This window comes from Colias croceus, chromosome 18, assembly GCF_905220415.1.
Source record: "Colias croceus chromosome 18, ilColCroc2.1".
Taxonomy (NCBI): Eukaryota; Metazoa; Arthropoda; class Insecta; order Lepidoptera; family Pieridae; genus Colias; species Colias croceus.
The window spans coordinates 3,686,659-3,705,631 of NC_059554.1; the positions used below are offsets into that span (position 1 = coordinate 3,686,659).

An 18,973-nucleotide genomic window follows, 5' to 3' on the forward strand; every position below is an offset into this window, starting at 1 on the left:
GTGAGTCTTGGCCTCCGACAATAAGAGCCTCCATTTTACTCTATCCTGCGCCATCTCTTGCCAGTTTTCGATTTGGAGGGTGCGCAGGTCTTTGGCGATTTCGTCTTTCCAGCGGTACCTAGGACGCCCAACCGGACGGCGTCCAGATGGCCGTCCCAGGTACGCTCGTTTCGCTGCTCGATCTTCCCCCATTCTTTCTACATGGCCGAGCCATCGGAGTCTTTGCGATTTAATCTCACCGATGATATTTGGCTCAGCCATTAGGTCTTCAAGTTCCAAGTTTTTCCTCCTCCTCCAAATTCCTTCTTCAGTTAGCACTGGCCCAAACATCTTTCTCAAGATCTTCCTCTCAGTGACTAGGAGCTTGCCTTCTTCCTTTTGTGTTAGTGTCCATGTCTCACAGCCGTACATTAATATAGGTCTTAATATGGTTTTATAGATTAAGATTTTTGTTCGTCTGCTGAGGATCTTCGACACCAGTATTTTATGTAAGGCTGCACTGCAGCGGAGGGTATTTTGTATTCTTATATCAATTTCCTCTTCCCTCGTGTACGTATCGGTCACAGTGCATCCCAGGTATTTAAATTTGTCCACACCTTTATAGACAGTGTCTCCTACTAACAGGTCGATCCTAGGTATCCTGCTGTTTTTGTATCGGCGCATATGCATGTATTCGCTTTTGCCGTGGTTGATTCGCAAGCCTATTTTCTTTGCTTCCCTTTCCAGGGTGAGTGCGGAACACACTATCTCTTCCTTCCTACCTCCTAGTAAAGCAAGATCGTCGGCATACCCTATCACCTTATGCTGTCCATTTAATTGCACTCCGCCATCGAGTGTGAGAATGTGTCGGATGATGTGTTCAAGTGCTAAGTTGAACAGCATGGGTGACAGCGCATCTCCTTGCTTAAGTCCTGTGAGCATCTCAAATGAGTCGGTAACCTCCGAGCCTACCTTTATCACAGCCCTGCTTTCTTTGGTGGCGACCTGTATCATCTTGATTAATTTTGTAGGGATTTTAAAATTATGTAAGATTGTAATAACTGAGCTGCGGTCCACGCTGTCATACGCTTTAGCGAAATCCACAAACAGCATATGGATATCCTGCGCATACTCCCACCTTTTCTCCATGAGTTGTTTGAGGAGGAAGAGTTGATCGACTGTACTTCGGTTGCGTCTGAATCCACACTGGTAGTCGCCTATTATGGCCTCAGCATACGGCTCCAACCTCTTGAGCAACACGTAGGACAGGATCTTAAAGGCAGTGGGGAGTAGCGCTATTCCACGATAGTTTGTGCACTTCTTTCTAGAGCCTTTTTTGTGGATCGGGCATATAACTCCTACGTTCCACTCTTTTGGTATTTTTTCTTCGTTCCAGATGTTCTGTAGTAGGTCGAAATATTTTGATTGTATGACACTTCCACCGTATTTCCACAGCTCTCCAGGTAAGTTGTCAATTCCTGGTGCTTTATTGTTTTTCAGCCTCATGATAGCGGACCTCACTTCTTCGTACGTCAATGGCTGTGATTCTTCATCGCTTTGGAATTCGGTTTCGTTTATGTCTTGATGAGTCGACGGGCAGTTTAAAAGGTTTTGGAAATAGTCTCTCCACATGCTCTTAATAGTTGCCTGCTCTGTGACCAGATTACCGTCATCGTCTTCCAAGAGTTGCAAAGTAGGCTGGAAGCCTTTTTTGAAATTTCTTATTCTCTGGTAAAAGTGCCTACTTTCGTTTGCTGTGATTAGATTTTCTATGTCAGTTATTGAATCCTCCAAGTATTTTCTCTTTGCATTTCTTATTGTCCTTTTAGTTTCTGTACATATCTCATTGTATTTTTCTTCCCACTTATTGTCCTGTTCCGATTGCAATTTCAGCTTTCTTCTCTCATTCAAGAGCTCTTCACACTTTGATGTCACCCATTTCCTTCTGTTTTTCCGTTTCTTTCTACCCAGAACCTTCAGACTTGTTTCCTTCACTGTTTCTTTTATGGTGTTCCATGCTTCTTCGATGTTGTCAGAAATCACTAACCCGTCAAATCTATTTTTCAGTTCTAATTGGAAGTCTTTATTTACATATTCATTTCTTATCTCTTCTACATTAATCCTGTCTTCACGTGCTACAGTTCTTTCTTTAGCGACTTTTATCTTAGCCCTGACTTTTATGCCCACCAAATAATGGTCACTGTCACAGTCTGCTCCTCTAAATGTTCTTATATCTTCTATGATATTCCTGTGTCTATTGTCAATTATGACGTGATCTATTTGGTTAACAGTTTTTCCATCCGGTGACTTCCACGTTCCTTTGTGTATATCCTTGTGGGGAAACTTAGTGCTTTGGACTACCATTGACTTTGATGACGCAAAACTGATAAGCCTAGTACCATTATCGTTAGACTTGTCATGTTTGCTATGTTTTCCTATGGTGGGCATGAATGCCTCTTCTCGTCCTATCTTTGCATTCAGGTCCCCGAGGAGAATTTTGGCGTCGTATCCGGGGATATCATCGTAAACCTGATCTAGTTGCTCGTAGAATTCGTCTTTTATATCGTCATGTGCCTGTTCCGTTGGGGCATACGCATTTAATAGAGTGATATTATAAAATTTCGTTTTTAGTCGCAGGATCGATATTCTATCTGATATTGGTTTAAACTGTATCACGTTGGGCAGAAAATGTTTGTCAACTAAAAAGCCTGTTCCATTGACATGTCTATCAAAATCAGAGCCACTGTAGAATAGTGTGTGACCGCTTTCTAGCTGGCATTCTCCATTTCCAGGCCACCTTACTTCTTGCAACGCGGCTATGCCGATTCTATATTGGTGCAGTTCTCTGGTGACCTGGTATATGGATCCCGGCCTATACAAACTCCTGACATTCCATGTAGCAAATCGTATTTCCTTTATTCGTAGCCGTGTGTCGTTGGTGTTGGGATCAGATCGTTTCTCTCTTCTTGTCGGTTTCGTAACATGATTATTTTTACGCGGGAGGGGTGTTAACCCTCCGCACAACCCCCGAAATGCTGGAGGACCACATCCTACTTTGGTCGGCGAGTCCATCGGACTTAGCCAGTAGCTAGCTAGGCTATACTACTGGCCGTTCCCCCATCCGTCACCCGGGGGACGCCCCCCTACGCTGTGAGGCCCAGCGCGGGGCCTATATATCTATATAAGTATTTATTTAAATTATATATTATATATGTTTATCAGCCATCTGGTTTCCATAACCAAAGCGAAAGCTTAGTACGAGATCAGATCGTGCCGTGTGTGACAATTGTCCTGAAATATTTATTTTATTTACAGGCAACAGCAGAAACCGCGTTCGACATGCTATCCCCAGCACCAGCGTTGCCGCTGACAGCGGGCGCGCGCTCGCGGCGCCGGCGGCGGGACCACGCGCGGCAACCCGCTGATATACGGGAGGGGGTGGCTAGCGCGTACCTTACTGTGAGAGAGGTGTGTTTTTATGTATTGCTTTTTTATACTATATTGTACACTACTAGCTTTCTTTGTCCAAAACCTAATAAATTATATTATACTAACATGTTTCTCAAGAATAATACTATCTATTAAAAAAAACTGCATCAAATCCGTTGCGTAGTTTTAAAGATTTAATCGTACATAAGGAAAGAGAATGCGACTTTGTTTTATATTATGTAGTATTACGTGAAAGGATAGAGACAAAATGATTTATAATGTAGCACAATTTGCGGCCTTATCACTATGCAACGTCTCATCTTTAAAATCTGAGAGTGGGAGTCGAGCATGCTTCGGCACGAATTGGGCCACGCTCGCACCGGGTAAGGTACCACACCCTCACAGAATATCGGCGCCATAGTGACAGTTTACTGTCGCGTTCCGTACGGTGAGTGAGGGGTCCGGAGGCCCACATCCCTTCCCATCCCCTACCCATCCTCTCCTTCCCTATCCTCATTCCCTCCCATCCTCGCCCCTTCTACCTAACTCCTTCCAAATCCCTTTGAGGACAGCAACACATCCACTTCCCAGTGGAGTGGATGCTTATGGGCGGCGTGTATCGCTTAACACCAGGCGACGCGTCTGCTCGTTTGCTATCCTATACCATATAATATATAAAAAATCAACGTCGTTTTCTTTATCAACATCTGCCAGGCTTACCGGTGAATATAAAAACACGAAATATGAAAAAATTTTAGGTGTTGATGAAAGGAGAAAAAATTAACATTTTGTTTGATCGTATCAAGCTTTATTTATTTATTTATATAAATAGCTTTAATCAACGAATATTACTAGGGTTTCGCGGAAACAGCAGCAAGCATGGCAGCAGCGGCACGTCGCGGGCGTGGTGCGGGAGTACTGCGGCAGTTACCAGGCGCGGCTGTAACTCCGCTAGCGCTAGCCGCAGCGGGCGCGGCCGACCTGCTGGGGGGCGTGCGCGCGGCACTAGCGCCCGACTCGTGCCGCGACCACGCGGACAAGTGGCGCCGCAACGATGCGGACGGTGAGCGAAGCGAAGCGAAGCGAAGCGAATATACATATATATAATATATAAGTAATAAATCATAATAATAATATAAGTGTATATGTGCAACTAGATTTCCGCCCGCGGCTTCGCCCGCGTAGTTCCCGTTCCCGTGGGATTTCCGGGATAAAAACTATCCTATGTGTTAATCCAAGTTACCCTCTATATGTGTGCTAAATTTCATTGTTATCGGTTCAGTAGTTTTTACGTGAAAGAGTAACAAACATCCATACATCCATACTTACAAACTTTCGCCTTCATAATATAATATTAAGATTTGTGATACACTTTAGTGAAAAAGTATAACACTACACTTGACTCAGAAACATACACATAATTTTGGGCTTTGACATTGCAACGATAGGAAGACTTATTCCGAATGATAAAAATTAGAAAGTAATACTGTCTGTCTGTTCTTCACATCTGAAGCGAGACCTATACTATACCACTATCTATGCATTTGGTTGTACACTTTAGTAAAAAACAATAACACTGCACTTGACTCAGAAACATACACATAATTTTGGGCTTTGACACGGACAAAGCACACTTATAGCTACTCATGTTAAAAATGTTTTATATGACTATCTCTTCTTCACATTTGAACTACTGAAATGATTTGGATGATATATGGTACAAAGTTAGTTTAAGATTTGAAAAATTTAACACAATAAGTTTTATCCCGGATATCCCACGGGATCGAGACCTTAGCGGATTTTCGCAATGGTAGTAGTTCATATAAAGAAGATATGCAGAATGCTAACACATTAGATCTTCTTATATAAGTTACACACATATGCATTTGACACACTGACACATAATAATCCTCTTTTGCTTATGGTGAGGGTCAAATTTCCACAACTGGCCAACAATAAATAATTTTTAAATAATAATGTAACCGAATTAATTCTCAAATTTTGTTTCAGATACAACAGATTAATCATAAGAAGCTCGCAACCTACTTAATGTAATGATCTCCATGCATATCCTACCCACGGTGACGGTTCATTTTAATATCCAAACAAATTTACACAAAAAGGAATTATAAAGGGAATAACATTTTGAAAAATTCATTTCAATGTGATATTTTTATATTATATAGTAAGATAAAGCATTGAGCCTAGTCTATCTTATTATAGATCTGAAAATATGAATTGGGAAACTGCAGGTCAGTTGTCCTTCAAAAGCAATATTTTGTGTAATGCTTTTGTATTTAAGTAACAAAAAGCAGAGGAGAAAATACAGGTTGTTAGAACAAATGATGTCACTTATGATGTTAGCTATCTTAGTATCTTGTCCTGCGAGGTTGCTGGTATTTTACAAGTAAACCTGTATAAATTGAACTTAGGACCAGAAATCATATATTCCTGTTTTATTCTATAGAAATCCGTTATAATTTTATCAAATTTTAAACCTATGTTTATATAATTTCAAATTTGTCCATGTAAGCCTGTAGCAAAAATAAATAACTACAGGGCTGGTTTTTACGTCAAGTTTATGAGGAATTTTAACCCTTTTGAATTTCATACCTCGCCTCAATCTGTCAATGTTAATAGGGCTCAACTACTATTTAATTTCAAAACTTGTAAATAAGAAAGGTGCTTGAATATTTACCTAGCATTTTAGAGCATTTAGTATATGATATCTTTAAATAAATAATAAAATATGTAAATATTTTTTATATCTTTAACTAAATCAGGATCGCTAGGTGCCATGACATTGTGTGAACGTTTTCTTACAAGATGTATAAAATTTGTTGAAAATAATTGTTTTGTGTTGATTTTTAATTTTATGTAAGTGATTTATTAGAATTCTGGCAGTAACCAATATTTTATCTTTATATTATTATTATGTGATATTTAGAATAAAAATATTAGAGGCAAATTTTATTTCTACCTTTGAAAAGGTATAATATAGTTTCTTTTAATGGTTATAAAATATATGTTAGCACTGTATTCAATTTTTTATATTTTAACTACAATAATAAAGTGATAGAAGTGATACAAGTTGTTTTATTTAATACATACATGAAACCCTTATGTATATTGATGTATGGCATCTTAAGGATGATCTCATTCATCCATAAGATGCCATAGTATAAAATATAATTTCTATACATTTTTTAAATGTTTTCGTTTGTCGATTCTCACTTGTACAATGATTTTACAGGCAGAAAACTACATTTTTATTTATTACTAGCTTTCCACCCGTGACCCGCGGCATCGCCCGCGCAGTCAAAGAAAAACCCGCATAGTTCCCGTTCCCGTGGGATTTCCGGGATAAAAGCTATCCTATGTCCTTTCTCGGGTATCAAATTATCTCTATACCAAATTTCATGCAAATTGGTTCAGTAATTAAGGTGTGATTGAGTAACAGACAGACAGACAGACAGAGCTACTTTCGCATTTATAATATTAGTATGGATGTACTCAGTGACTTTTTCATCCTACTATCCAGTACTATCCTATCCTAATATTATACCTATATGCAAAAGTTGGAGGAAGTTTATTACTCTTTCGCGAATAAACTATTAGATGGATTTGAAATAAATTAAACAGTAATTACATACCGGGTGTAATCGTTAAGTGTGCACAGGCGATTATTCCGTTACTATAATCTATTATATTATAATTAATAATATATTGTATAATTAAAAGTTATTATTGCCATGTTACTCTTTAGGTAAAGTACCTACTTTCAATATCAGTAGAATGATTTTTGATATCTGTAAATAATCGCCTGTATATTGTACATCAGAATAACATAGGTATTAGGTAGGTATCCTGTAGAAAAGCTATAGAAATACTCGATATTGCAGCCAGCCATTTATTAGCGAGTGTAATCACGCGGCATATCTAGTCCTAAGTCTAGTCGATTAATAAAAATGCTTAAGTTGCTGTTTTAAAAACAATTTCAGACAATTCGCGTAAAGTTGAATTTGCAAACATATATGGTTAAGAGCGTTCATTCCCTAGAATCTGACTATAGCCGGAAATTCTGATTTCAGCTCCGCGCGGTTTCACCCCCGTGGATCCACTCCTGTTGCCCGTAGAGTGATGAAATATAGCCTTATAACCTTCCTCGATAAATGACATATCTAACACCGAAAGAATTTTTCAAATCGGACCAGTAGTTCCCGAGATTAGTGCGTTCAAACAAACAAACAAACTCTTCAGCTTTATAATATTAGTATAGATTTATACAATATATTTAATTTTCATTCAAAAACAATCCACTCAAACACGCATATTTTAGTAGTTTTTCAAAATACATACGCGTGATTTTTGTTTTAAAATTCATGGTATTTTTATTTTGTTTGTCTACATTAGTAAGTGTACTGTACTGTATATTTAACAAGATAATAATAAAAATTTAGTATACAAATGTGTTTTTTTTTACAACGAATTATTTAAAATTGCTCTAAACGTGGCTTCCAAATGAACTCGCGCCACAGTATTACAATATATACATTATTGTAATACTATGCTCGCGCTATCTACCTACATTACTTGCTCTGTGGCATTTCAGTGGAGGTACGCGTTGAACGGGAGTACCTAACGCTCTTAGAGCGTAACTACAATTTCGTAGATATTCAATTTCATCACATTTTCGATTTCTTATAAGAAAGTATTATCTATGAATATGGAAATGGCACGGGCATCTGGCCCAAATGAAAAATATATCTACCACAGTGAGGTTATAAGGGCATGGAATAAAATATGCAATATTGTTTTTAAATAAATTTATTGTAATATCTACAGTTCTATTCTAATATAAACATAATCTAGGCTTCTTTCTCAACTTTCTCTTCTGGGTACTTATCATTTAGGAAACTCTTCACCTCTCCGTACTCTGCCTTCAGATTGTGACGAATTTTCTCATGATTTCTGTGTTTCTCATATTTCTTAAGGAATATTTCATAATGTGGCATAGATTCATAGAATCGCGGGAATTTCTTCCTCTTAAGGATAACCTTGTCATTCATAACATATTGAATGAAATCCAATGTTTCATCTTTGGGTATTTCTTCCTTGGTCCTTACAGTTTCAGGGCTAGCCACTACAGTTGGATAATATTCATTCTCAGCCCTATATTCAACAAGGTGCAATTTCTTCTCTTCTGCAAGCTGTTGATGTGTCCTCTGAAAAGTGGAAATTGTATTTACAATAGAGAATGTGTTATTATTATTTTAATTTACCAAAATCAGGTAGATTCATATGTAACAAATGTTAAGGCTCATGAAAAGTAGTTTTCACACAAACATTTATAATTTCTTAGATAAATTTAGTTAACGGATTTAGTGAGAATCGTGTATTTCATATGTAATAGTATACTCAGTTATTACCTGTTGTAGAAGACCAATAAAGAATGCCTTAACAATATGCTGCAAGTTGTTAGACCCTTCAACTTTAGCTCTGAGGTCTTTGATACCAATGGCTTGACAAATCTCTTTGATTGCTCTATGCACCATTAAACCGTAGCCTTCATTCTTTTTCTGAACATATATTTTCGTACTTCCGAAAGCCGTGTAGAAGTCATGATAAACTGAAATATTAAAAAAAATATATCAGGATATAAATCTACAAATTGAAAAAAAAATTGCTTATTTATATTATAAATAAATAAATAGTAATTTTAGTTATCATACAGTACCTGTGTGATTGTTATAAATATCAAAATGCATTAGTTTCTTTCCAGCCCTATTCTTTGCTTTTCTCAAGGCAGCTTGCGCTTCCTTTGCTCGTCCAATTCCAAAGCCAGCTAAACCTTGTCCATTACCAGTTACCACCTACAATAACAAATAACACCATGATAATAGGACAGTTTTAAAATTCCTAATATTTAATGAAGTGTGAAGTGGGAATTTTGGTATTTTTTAATTTTGCCAAAGAAGTTTCACTTCTGACACGTGTGCTTGAAGCAAACTCTTTTTTTTAACACTTAAAATACTCACCATGGCTTGATAATTTCTTGTCCTACCCAGAGTTCCCTTCATTATAAGCAATGATCTGAGTTGCAATACTTTAGTATCAAAGCCAACAAATTCCTCTGAAATTAGAAAATAACATTATTAACAAGGGCAAAAGGAAAACTACAATCATGTGAAATGTCTAATTAATATCTTATGTAAATATTAAGAGTAATATTGAATGTGATTTTAATAAAAGTTCAAATTATTTTACTAAAAAATAATAATATAAACAAAAAAGTCAGATCTTACCATCTGCCACTGGATCAGGTGGGCCAAGGCTACGTCCAGGCATGCGGGCTCCTGACCAACCTCTCTCAATTGGAGTTAGTTTCAATCTTCTAAACTTTGTCATTGAGTCACGGAGTTTAATCAGCTTTTCCATTCTAAAATTTAAGATAATAATGTCTGATAACATAATAACTCCTATAATATAGATATAAATTATTTTGACATAAGACTGACCATATTACGGAAGATCAAACTTTACTTGAAAGACTTCATATTAGCACCATAATATTTATTTTAAATGTATATTAATAACTCAGGCCCCGGAACCACAGACACAATAGAAAATATTTTGGGTATATTAATTTTACCTTTCTGGATCATCAGGTAGTCGCTGTTGTTTTAATAACTCTCTCCCCCGGATAACAGGAGCAGATAGACCGGGCCATAACATGTTAACTTTTCCCACGCCTATCATTTGTCCACGATTCAAGTCTCGAATTCGAATACGGCCAGCGCCTTTTCCACGACCCTTTTTGGCACCAGCATTGCTCACAGATGTTACAGATTTCCATAACTTTTCTGCAGGCACTAAAACAGGAACAATAAATTAATTAAATTCTATTTAAGTGTACCGAATATAAAAGAAAATTAATTAACTATCGAATTTTAATTAAACGGTTAAACTGTACTTTATCGGATAATATTATCTACCTACTCACATTTATTGAAGAAGTTTACACATACTATTGGTGAAGTACTAAAATTTTTTAGGTTATTAACATAGTTTATTTGGGAATTAGAATGCTTCAATATAAGATTTAAAGGGCTCCTCACAACATTTCCTAGTGATAGTAATTTCGTAGCCATATTATTTAAGAGCTAAAAAACTCAAATTTCAATTCATTACTATTTCCCAAACACTATGCACTCGTCTATTTTTTTTATTTTAGGTCTGTCAAAATCTGAGCTCAAAATTCTGACATATATACAGTATTATCTATGATTCTGACGTTCAGAAATTGCAAAGTTAAATGTCAATTTTCGATATATGTTGCAATGTTACCATCTCAAGAAGAAAATGTTAAAAATAGTCAAAGAGTTAGTATATTATTTGTTTACTAGAGAAAATATTTGTAAAAAAAGTCGAACGAAAAAAACAATTTTTATCGGAATTTCGAATCTGAGTTTCCTATAGTATGAAAATTCACTGAATTCAAGAACGAAGGAATATGCAAGGTGTGTGGCCGGGCCATGGCCGGGCTAATTTTGACATTTCAAAGTACGTGGCTGACAGTTAAAAGACAGCAGACAGCCTGACAGCCTGAAAACCAAAATCCAATAAATCCGTCGTCCACGGTCACAGAGTCCACGGTCCAACTCAATTATCAATATCAAGATTCAAGAAATGCTCTAGTTACCCTTCAAGAAAGATAATTGTTTATTGGTGAATGTAAATAAAAACAAACCATGGGTCTATGCAAATGCCCTAAAAGGAGAGTAACCAACCAATTCTGTTTTGAACACAGGGTAAATGTTTGCGAGTATTGTATGGTCACAAACCATCCAAAGGTAATTAAGGTTTATTCAATGAATATGATATTTGAATGCTTTCTAAACTACTTTTATTCAAATATTGGATATGTTCATTTCAGTGCATAATACAATCCTATCTTCAATGGTTGCAAGACAGTGATTACAATCCTATATGTGAAATTTGCACGAAAAGTTTAGCTGATGGCGAATGCATACGTCTCACTTGCTATCGTAAGTTTATTATGTATGGCATATAATTAAACTTATGTTTTTATTGATTGGATTTTTATACATACTTGCTTTTTTAATATTTTCAGATGTATTCCACTGGGAATGCGCAGAGTCTCGCTACCGTGCGCTCCCTCGCACCACGGCACCGGCCGGTTATCAATGTCCCTCCTGTGCCACTCCTGTGTTTCCACCCCCCAACCTTGTGTCACCTGTTGCTGATGTATTGAAGGAAAAATTGGCTGGAGTTAATTGGGCCAGAGCAGGTCTTGGTCTACCATTAGTGAGTACCAATGTTATTGTTATTTTTAGTATTTCTATTTATTAAGTTACTTACAGGAAAGCCATTGCATCATAAATATTTTCCCTTTTGAATGAAAAAAAAATTAAATTGTTTTTTTTTATTATAATGGTGAAAGTGAAATAAAAAAATTTATTGTATTTTTATATTCAGCTTTCAGAAGAACAAGATTTAAAAGGAGCATCCTCGCGACGCAGCCAGTCACCCATGGAACAGTCCCATTATTTTACTAACAGCACTGTAGATTCACAGAGAGAAGCTCCAGTAGGGGCAAGCGATGATGAAGCTGTAAATCGCTCAGCTACAAGCTCACCACATTCCATTGTTCAGATAACAGATGATCCTGTCAATATCTATGACAGTACATCGATGAAGAGAAATGATAATTTACAAGGTAGATAACATTCAAAATGTAACAACTAAAACTCGACTATAAATTACGACTCCAATTATTTTGGTGTTATTCAGTACCTATACAAAATAATTAAGCCATAACTATTGACTTATGACAAAATAATTATTATTTTACAGGGGCTCAAATGCCCAGGAAGGGTTATAAATCTGATGAGCATTCCAAACCATTATTTGATCATGATGAGAATAAATACAAACAAAAGTCAACATTGGCTTGGTTAAGCAGATGGTGGAAGTAAGTAATTTAGATTTGTTTGCCTTTAAATTAACATACTTTATATTTTAAATGTCTACATTTATTTTATGTATCAATTTAAATATCTACCTCAAGAACTTATTTAAAAAAAATTACAGGAATACACTGCCCTCTTCTCGCATCAGAAGAACTGGACCTATGTATCGACGCTATTGGCTTATATTTTTCATTGTTCTCATTCTACTTATTGTGATTGTTATACTAAGTGATAGAGGTATTGATGATGACAATCCATTTGGTGGTTTGCGTGGTGATGACAGGAGGGTGTTACAGAAAAACTAATCTAGTTAATTATTTATTTTAATGTTTAATAACAATGTATTTAATATATTTATCATATAAAATCAAGCAATTCTTAAATGTGTATAAATTTGAGGCATACAATTAAGTTTTAATAAATATCGTGCAAAAGCTGTACAACCAATGTAATAAATATTAGAATACAAATTTTGTTTCTTTGGCTACATTTTAAGAATATCACAGAATACTGAATGTTTAAATTTGTGTGCATGTATCAACACTTTTATCCAAAAACAATACTGAAAAGATATCATTATAAAAATCAGGGTAATAATCACAAGCACGCTTACAATCTGGCATCCAATTCACTTCAAGTAACTTGGGCTGCATAATTTTTTTACCATTGCATTCATGCCAAGAGAGCATAATATCTGCTGCGTAAAGTGCCCTAGATTGTGGGCTCTTTGCAATTCCAAATGGAGGTGGTTTGGATGTTGCTGCCATAAACAGCTCTTTAATCATATTGAATATAGATTTTTCTACATCTTTCCAATTGTAGTCATGGTATTGATTACCCCATTCCTTTATAAAATCTTCACACAACAGTTTATACAAAGGGGCACCCTCTGTGTAGTTCATAACAGTGAAATGTTTTTCATAATCTTCAAAATTACTCAAATCATATTCCTTATTGGCAAATCTTAAGAAAAAATTGTTGTATACATAAACTTGTGTTGGATCTACAGATTTTAAAAGAATGACATAGCGCACATCAAACTTGACTAATCCTACATCAGGTCTTTGAAATAGAACAGGATTTTCAATATATTTTTGGGCTATTTTCGGTCCAGTCAAAGGAAGACGACATAAAAAGTCTAGATTGTCAGTAATATAAGTATCAAGGCCCCTAGCTAAGTTATAGGGCTTACAAATCCAATGATTATTCAAGCCCAATCTCTTCCTTTGCATATAATATGCAACTAGTTTTGGTAGCTCAGTTTTCATATTAAAAGTAGTTGGCAGCCATAGGGGAGTTGTTTCTAATTCAGAGAGATCAATAGTTTTATGCGCAAGCCTCCTGGCAACTATAGCCAGCAAATCCTTAATTGTGACAACATATTCAAAAGGGAATTGATTGACAAACTTATGAGGAGTGTCAATACTTAATTCTTTAAATGTTTTAAAATGACTAGTGTACCACAATATATCAGCCTCATTTTCATTATCAACAATTTCAAAAGCACTTGATGTGAGATGTTCATTTATAATGTCATACTCTGAGTAAACTTTTAAAGGTCTTGTTGAAATTTGTGTATGTTCAAGTAAATCAAGATCTGGAAGAGTTTCAATAAGGTGCCCTTCTAGAAAATACTTTCGGTTTGGTTCATCTTGAGTGAAGACATCGTCAAAGTGTCCGTAATGTTTCCATGGAATAAGCATTGCTTCCCTTTGCATTGGGTCTTGATAATGGCCTTCAACAAAATTTCTTGTGACTGTTTCACCCTCTTCAACATCTTTTGTGGGAAAGAGAAGTGTGTATGTGACTTGATCAGGAACATGTATAAATGGAACAGTACGAAAGTTAGGATTATCTGAATGTGTAATACCTGAGCCCAGCTCATCCATAATATACCAAACGGGGACTCTATCTTCAATAGAAAACTCATTTCCACCAATTGAATAAGTATTAGCAAACTTCCAAACATTCTTAGATACTTCCTCAATTTGTTCCTCAGTGGTGTCACAGGAAATTTGCATTAAATTACACATTCTCTCCAACAAACTTGGAACATTTCTTAGATTACTTTTTATATGACTAACCTTAAAAGTCCAGGCATGGTCAATCAGGTATATGTGAGTTGGATCGTTGCGGTCGATGTCTTGTATAGCTATGACACTCCATAAAGGATCATACGGCTTTCTCTCGACGTCCTCATAGTCTATTTGCACTAGTTGGAACGATAATCCGGAATCGAAGATTTGATCTTGAAGTTTTTTACTTATAGTATGCCAAAAATGCTCTGGTACACCGGACAAAACAAGCTGAGGTTTATGAATTGCTAAAAATTCGTTGAACTTGGAAATCCCATCCATTATTTAACTTATACAACCGGTGTATTCTTAAAGAAATTCAAACTATGAACGATTATGCGGTTCACATTGCAGTAGAAAATTTTTGACAAGTTTGACATGACATTAGCTGTCAACGATTAAAAAGTCAGGTTTGGCAGCCCGTAAGGCCTCGTATTCATGGTAAATATTTGTTGAGCAAGTTTATCAAAATTGTTGTCAATACGTTGCGAGAATGTTCGTGGAACTTTTAGAATGTTACCGTCAAACGGGGTGAATAGGCACAGAATTGAACTTTGAACACATTTATCACCATTAATTCCTGAAAATATTGTATTGATTTTGGTATTAAAACTTGAGTCGCATTCTGAATATTCTTAAGAAATTTACAATAAATCATGAAAAGCATCCAGTTTAAATTATTTCTTAAAATTATAGGTCGTCCCTATTCAAACACAATATGGGGTCAATAGGGACGGTTATTGGCACTATAGGGAAAAACCGTTAGGGCTGTCACAATTTTGTTAGTATAATTATTATTTAGGCAAGTAGGTATAAAATTATTAAACGCATTTTGGTGCGTTTGTTTTGTGTGCGGCACACATTGCGCCGCACGCCAAGATGAGTTGAAGGATCATGTATTTAGTGTCAAGAATGAATTAAAGTACCTAAATTTATGGTTTAGGGACTTAAATTAAAGCAGAATTATGTACAAATAAATAGGCATATTCTTCAAAATATTAACATGATTTTAATTGTGTTGTAAAATGTTAAATTACATCGCGAGTACCTACAAGCTTTTTTAAACGACTTCATAAATCAAGTGACAACCCTGTTCCTATAGTCCCTTTACTGTCTCTTGACAAACTGCATCGTCTCTATTTATAAAATATGGCGTCCCTATTGACCCCCCAGTCGTACCTAAAAACCCCCAACGCGTACCTAAAAACCTCTTATTATGTAAATAAATTCTTGCTCTTAATAAAATATAATTTTACGATTTTAAAGCTTTTCAATTGTCCTTACAATACGTTATACAGGCTCTAGAATAAACACCAATTACGTAGATAGTCGTTATGATATTAGTTTAACCACAAAAACAACGAAACTTTTTAAAATTAAAGACACTTCGATAGCAGGTAGTTCAAAGACGAAACTTCAGAATACTGTTTTGACAATTTATTTCTAACTTTACGTCAAATAAAAGTTACCAGTTTAAAAAATAACTATTCTATATTGAATTCTTGCCATTTTATAGGCTATGGTTGATCAATGATCAGAGTCAAGATCAGAGTTATTACCGTAAAACGGGGTGAATAGAATTCACGGGGTGAATAGAAATATTCTTGGGAAAAAGTCTAAAAGCCTGATATTTGAAAACTACTTCAAGAATCGCAATAGTGTTTTTAGTTTTTACAATGGCAACATTTTTTTGTTGGAATGACAACATTTGAATAGCATGAAGTTAGCAATTTATGTCAAAAAAGTGAGTTCAAAGTACAACGGTTGTATGTATGTCTTTTGTGCTCATATTAACTTCTTTCTAGTTATTATTTAAATTGTGTTTTTGATTGTGAAATAACTTTATTCGACGGTGAAGTCTATCCAGAATAAATTGAAAAGGTAAGTTTTACTGATTAGTTTGATTTTTATTGGTAAATTAGTAAAATAATTGCACCCATAAATATTTCTCGATTAAGAGGTGAATAGAGACGACTGAGGGGTAAATAGAAACGCCATATGAGGTGAATAGAAACGGGAAAGGGGTAAATAGGAACGAGAAAGAGTTTAATAGAAACGCGAAAGGGGTTTTTAGAAACGCTTTTGATAGGGTTGGCACTTTATGCAGGTTGTTGAGTTTTAACTTTATTACCTACCTACATTTTTAAAAAGTTGATTTTTTAATATTTAATAATTAATTTTGTGTACGCAGGTATAGTTGCGAGCAATATGCCACGCAACTACAAACCAGACCCTCGGGGTAAGAAATATATAAAATATGACTTCAACTTAATACAGGCTGTTAATGAATATTCTGCGAGTAATTGTTCTCTTGATACTATCTCAAAGAAATATAATATACACAGATCTGTTTTATACAGACACTGCACAAGAAATATGAAAAGTCAAGGAGGTCAAACTGTTTTATCCAAAGAAACTGAAGAAGAATTTATTAAATATATAAATATATGTGCTGAATTATCCTTTGGAAGATTATTATATAATAATATATTTTTAATATTAATAAAAAGGTTTTCTAATATATTATGTACACTCTTTTATTTCATTATCTCTGTGACGTCACTACCACAATATAAAATATTTTGACAACCCTATCATTTTTCTCTATTAACCCCATATGTCGTATCTATTGACCCCATATTCCGGGAAAATAGAAATTGACCAGATTTTTATCTTTTTCTCCTAAGTAGATAATAATTTGGCATTAAAATTGTAATTAGCTTGTAAAATAGCAAAGGACTCCCACAATGAAAGCAGCTTTAATACCCGAAACTTACAATTTATATAATTATATTTTTAAAGTCGGTTTGAAAGTCTAGATTGTTTCTATTAACCCCGTTTTACGGTACCGTGTTAATTTGGATCCCAATTTTTTTCCCTATTCACCCCACGATCCCTATTCACCCCGTTTGACGGTATTGTCTGGCTAACGAAAGATGAGACTGGAAAAAGGCGGCAAATTCAAAAAATCAACATATGGCAACTTAGGTTATAGTTGGAAATATAGTTTTAATACTTTTTTTTATTATTTTCTCTTACGAGCAAAAAAAAACAACAAACTCTTCATCTTTATAATATTGTTTTATGTAATATAGTACAGTTAAGTGATACAGATAGACAAAAAAGAACACCGAATGAAAGCAAGAAAAAACACAATAAAAATACAATTAAAGTTTGTTTAATCAATTCATATGAAATCTAAAAATTCAACCGCGAGTGAATAGGTAGTAAGAATCACTATCATTATCTCTGACTCTTATTATGATCTCTTCCATTTCTGCAGTTATTCCATCTCGTTTTTTATATAATATCTTCAACACGAATAACATGGTCCGGTCATAGAAGAAAACTCGTCAAGATACTAATTTGTGTCTTTAAACATTTTGAACGAAACAGATCATTCAATTTTTTTTATTGTTGCTTGAATAGTTTATAACTGGACTATTGGTATCATCCATGTTACCGGCAAAATAATAAATATTAAACAATGCAATCAAAATGAATAGTATCAAAATATCAAAGTCACACTTAACAATGCATTGAGATCTATGATATATAAAAAAGCTAGATACGTTACCCGCTCTCTATTTTGGCAAGAAAAAACTCAGGTAAGTGCCCGAGTTTCATTTAGTCACGCACCATTCAGCGTCGTGGCTGGACGTTCTTTTTGTATTTTAATCGGCAGTTGTTATTACGAAGTACATGAGTGAGACATGTATTATGTCTCGTGCGTGAGAGTGAAAGAGAGAACAACTGTATTGGTGATAATGCGTTAGTAAGTAGGTATGTATTAATTACGCTGTTTTTTAGTGCAATGATGTTGGCGTATGCCGCGTCTACTAGTATAATAGTCATTGATTGAGATATTTCACGTAAACACTCTTGTTTTTCCTTGAAAACTACATCTCTTTCAACTTGTTTCTTTTCAAATTTACTAATCATAGTAAAAAGAACCTTTTTTAAGTCGCTTTTCAAGGTTTTCGTCTCGTTTTCAATTAGAAATCACTAAAATCGCGGAAATAATTTTCACTTTGACACATCAACAACTCAGGTTTTAATGACAATTACGTAATTATAAGTGCTGCCATATAAATTTTCGAAATAAAAAGCCAGTCTCATCTTTCGTTAGCCAAACATATATTATTACATGATCAAGTCGCTCCTGCAACTACAAAAAATTATAGCCACAATTATAGCCCATGTGTATAGCCTAGGTATATTATGTTACAGATATTATCAATATGACTTGGTCTGTAGCCACAGTCTGTAGCAGAGATCTAATATAACAAAATAGTTTCATTGTACAGCAGAATTTTAATTAAGGCGTTCAAGTATTAAGTAACGTAATTTATGACTATTGGGTCAACACAATCAAAAAATACAGAATCTTTAAGCTAAAAAATTTCAAAAGCATTCGCAAGAAAATCAGAATTTTTTTCGAAAACCTCCGTGCGTGAGCCGTGAGTTCGACTCGTACTTGGTCGGATTTTTTTGCAT

The 18,973-nt window shown here is 35.2% G+C and overlaps 4 protein-coding genes across 5 annotated transcripts in view; 2 read left to right on the forward strand and 2 right to left on the reverse strand.

Moving 5' to 3' along the window:
• The window catches only part of LOC123699575 (autophagy-related protein 2 homolog A), a 28,184-nt gene extending 21,691 nt beyond the window's left edge, over window positions 1-6,493 (forward strand). For both annotated transcript variants that reach the window (XM_045646550.1, XM_045646551.1), the window contains exons 36-38: window positions 3,295-3,447; window positions 4,264-4,471; window positions 5,419-6,493. In XM_045646550.1, coding sequence (XP_045502506.1) covers window positions 3,295-3,447; window positions 4,264-4,471; window positions 5,419-5,432 — 375 coding nt within the window. In that variant the 3' untranslated portion in view covers window positions 5,433-6,493. The remainder of the gene's footprint in view (window positions 1-3,294; window positions 3,448-4,263; window positions 4,472-5,418) is intronic.
• Window positions 6,494-8,219: 1,726 nt separating this feature from the next.
• On the reverse strand, window positions 8,220-10,667 carry LOC123699599 (28S ribosomal protein S5, mitochondrial). The gene is made up of 7 exons (XM_045646589.1): window positions 10,412-10,667; window positions 10,061-10,280; window positions 9,714-9,847; window positions 9,447-9,541; window positions 9,146-9,281; window positions 8,838-9,037; window positions 8,220-8,633 (listed from the first exon to the last, which is right to left on the reverse strand). Exons 1-7 carry the CDS (start codon window positions 10,557-10,559, stop codon window positions 8,277-8,279), a joined length of 1,290 nt encoding a protein of 429 aa, XP_045502545.1. The 5' UTR covers window positions 10,560-10,667; the 3' UTR covers window positions 8,220-8,276.
• Window positions 10,668-11,062: 395 nt separating this feature from the next.
• Window positions 11,063-12,871, forward strand: LOC123699602 (zinc finger protein-like 1 homolog). The gene is made up of 6 exons (XM_045646592.1): window positions 11,063-11,261; window positions 11,345-11,456; window positions 11,543-11,736; window positions 11,908-12,148; window positions 12,286-12,403; window positions 12,523-12,871. Exons 1-6 carry the CDS (start codon window positions 11,160-11,162, stop codon window positions 12,704-12,706), a joined length of 951 nt encoding a protein of 316 aa, XP_045502548.1. The 5' UTR covers window positions 11,063-11,159; the 3' UTR covers window positions 12,707-12,871.
• On the reverse strand, window positions 12,707-14,911 carry LOC123699587 (tubulin--tyrosine ligase-like protein 12). The gene has a single exon (XM_045646572.1). It carries the CDS (start codon window positions 14,756-14,758, stop codon window positions 12,920-12,922), a length of 1,839 nt encoding a protein of 612 aa, XP_045502528.1. The 5' UTR covers window positions 14,759-14,911; the 3' UTR covers window positions 12,707-12,919.
• Window positions 14,912-18,973: the final 4,062 nt, after the last annotated feature.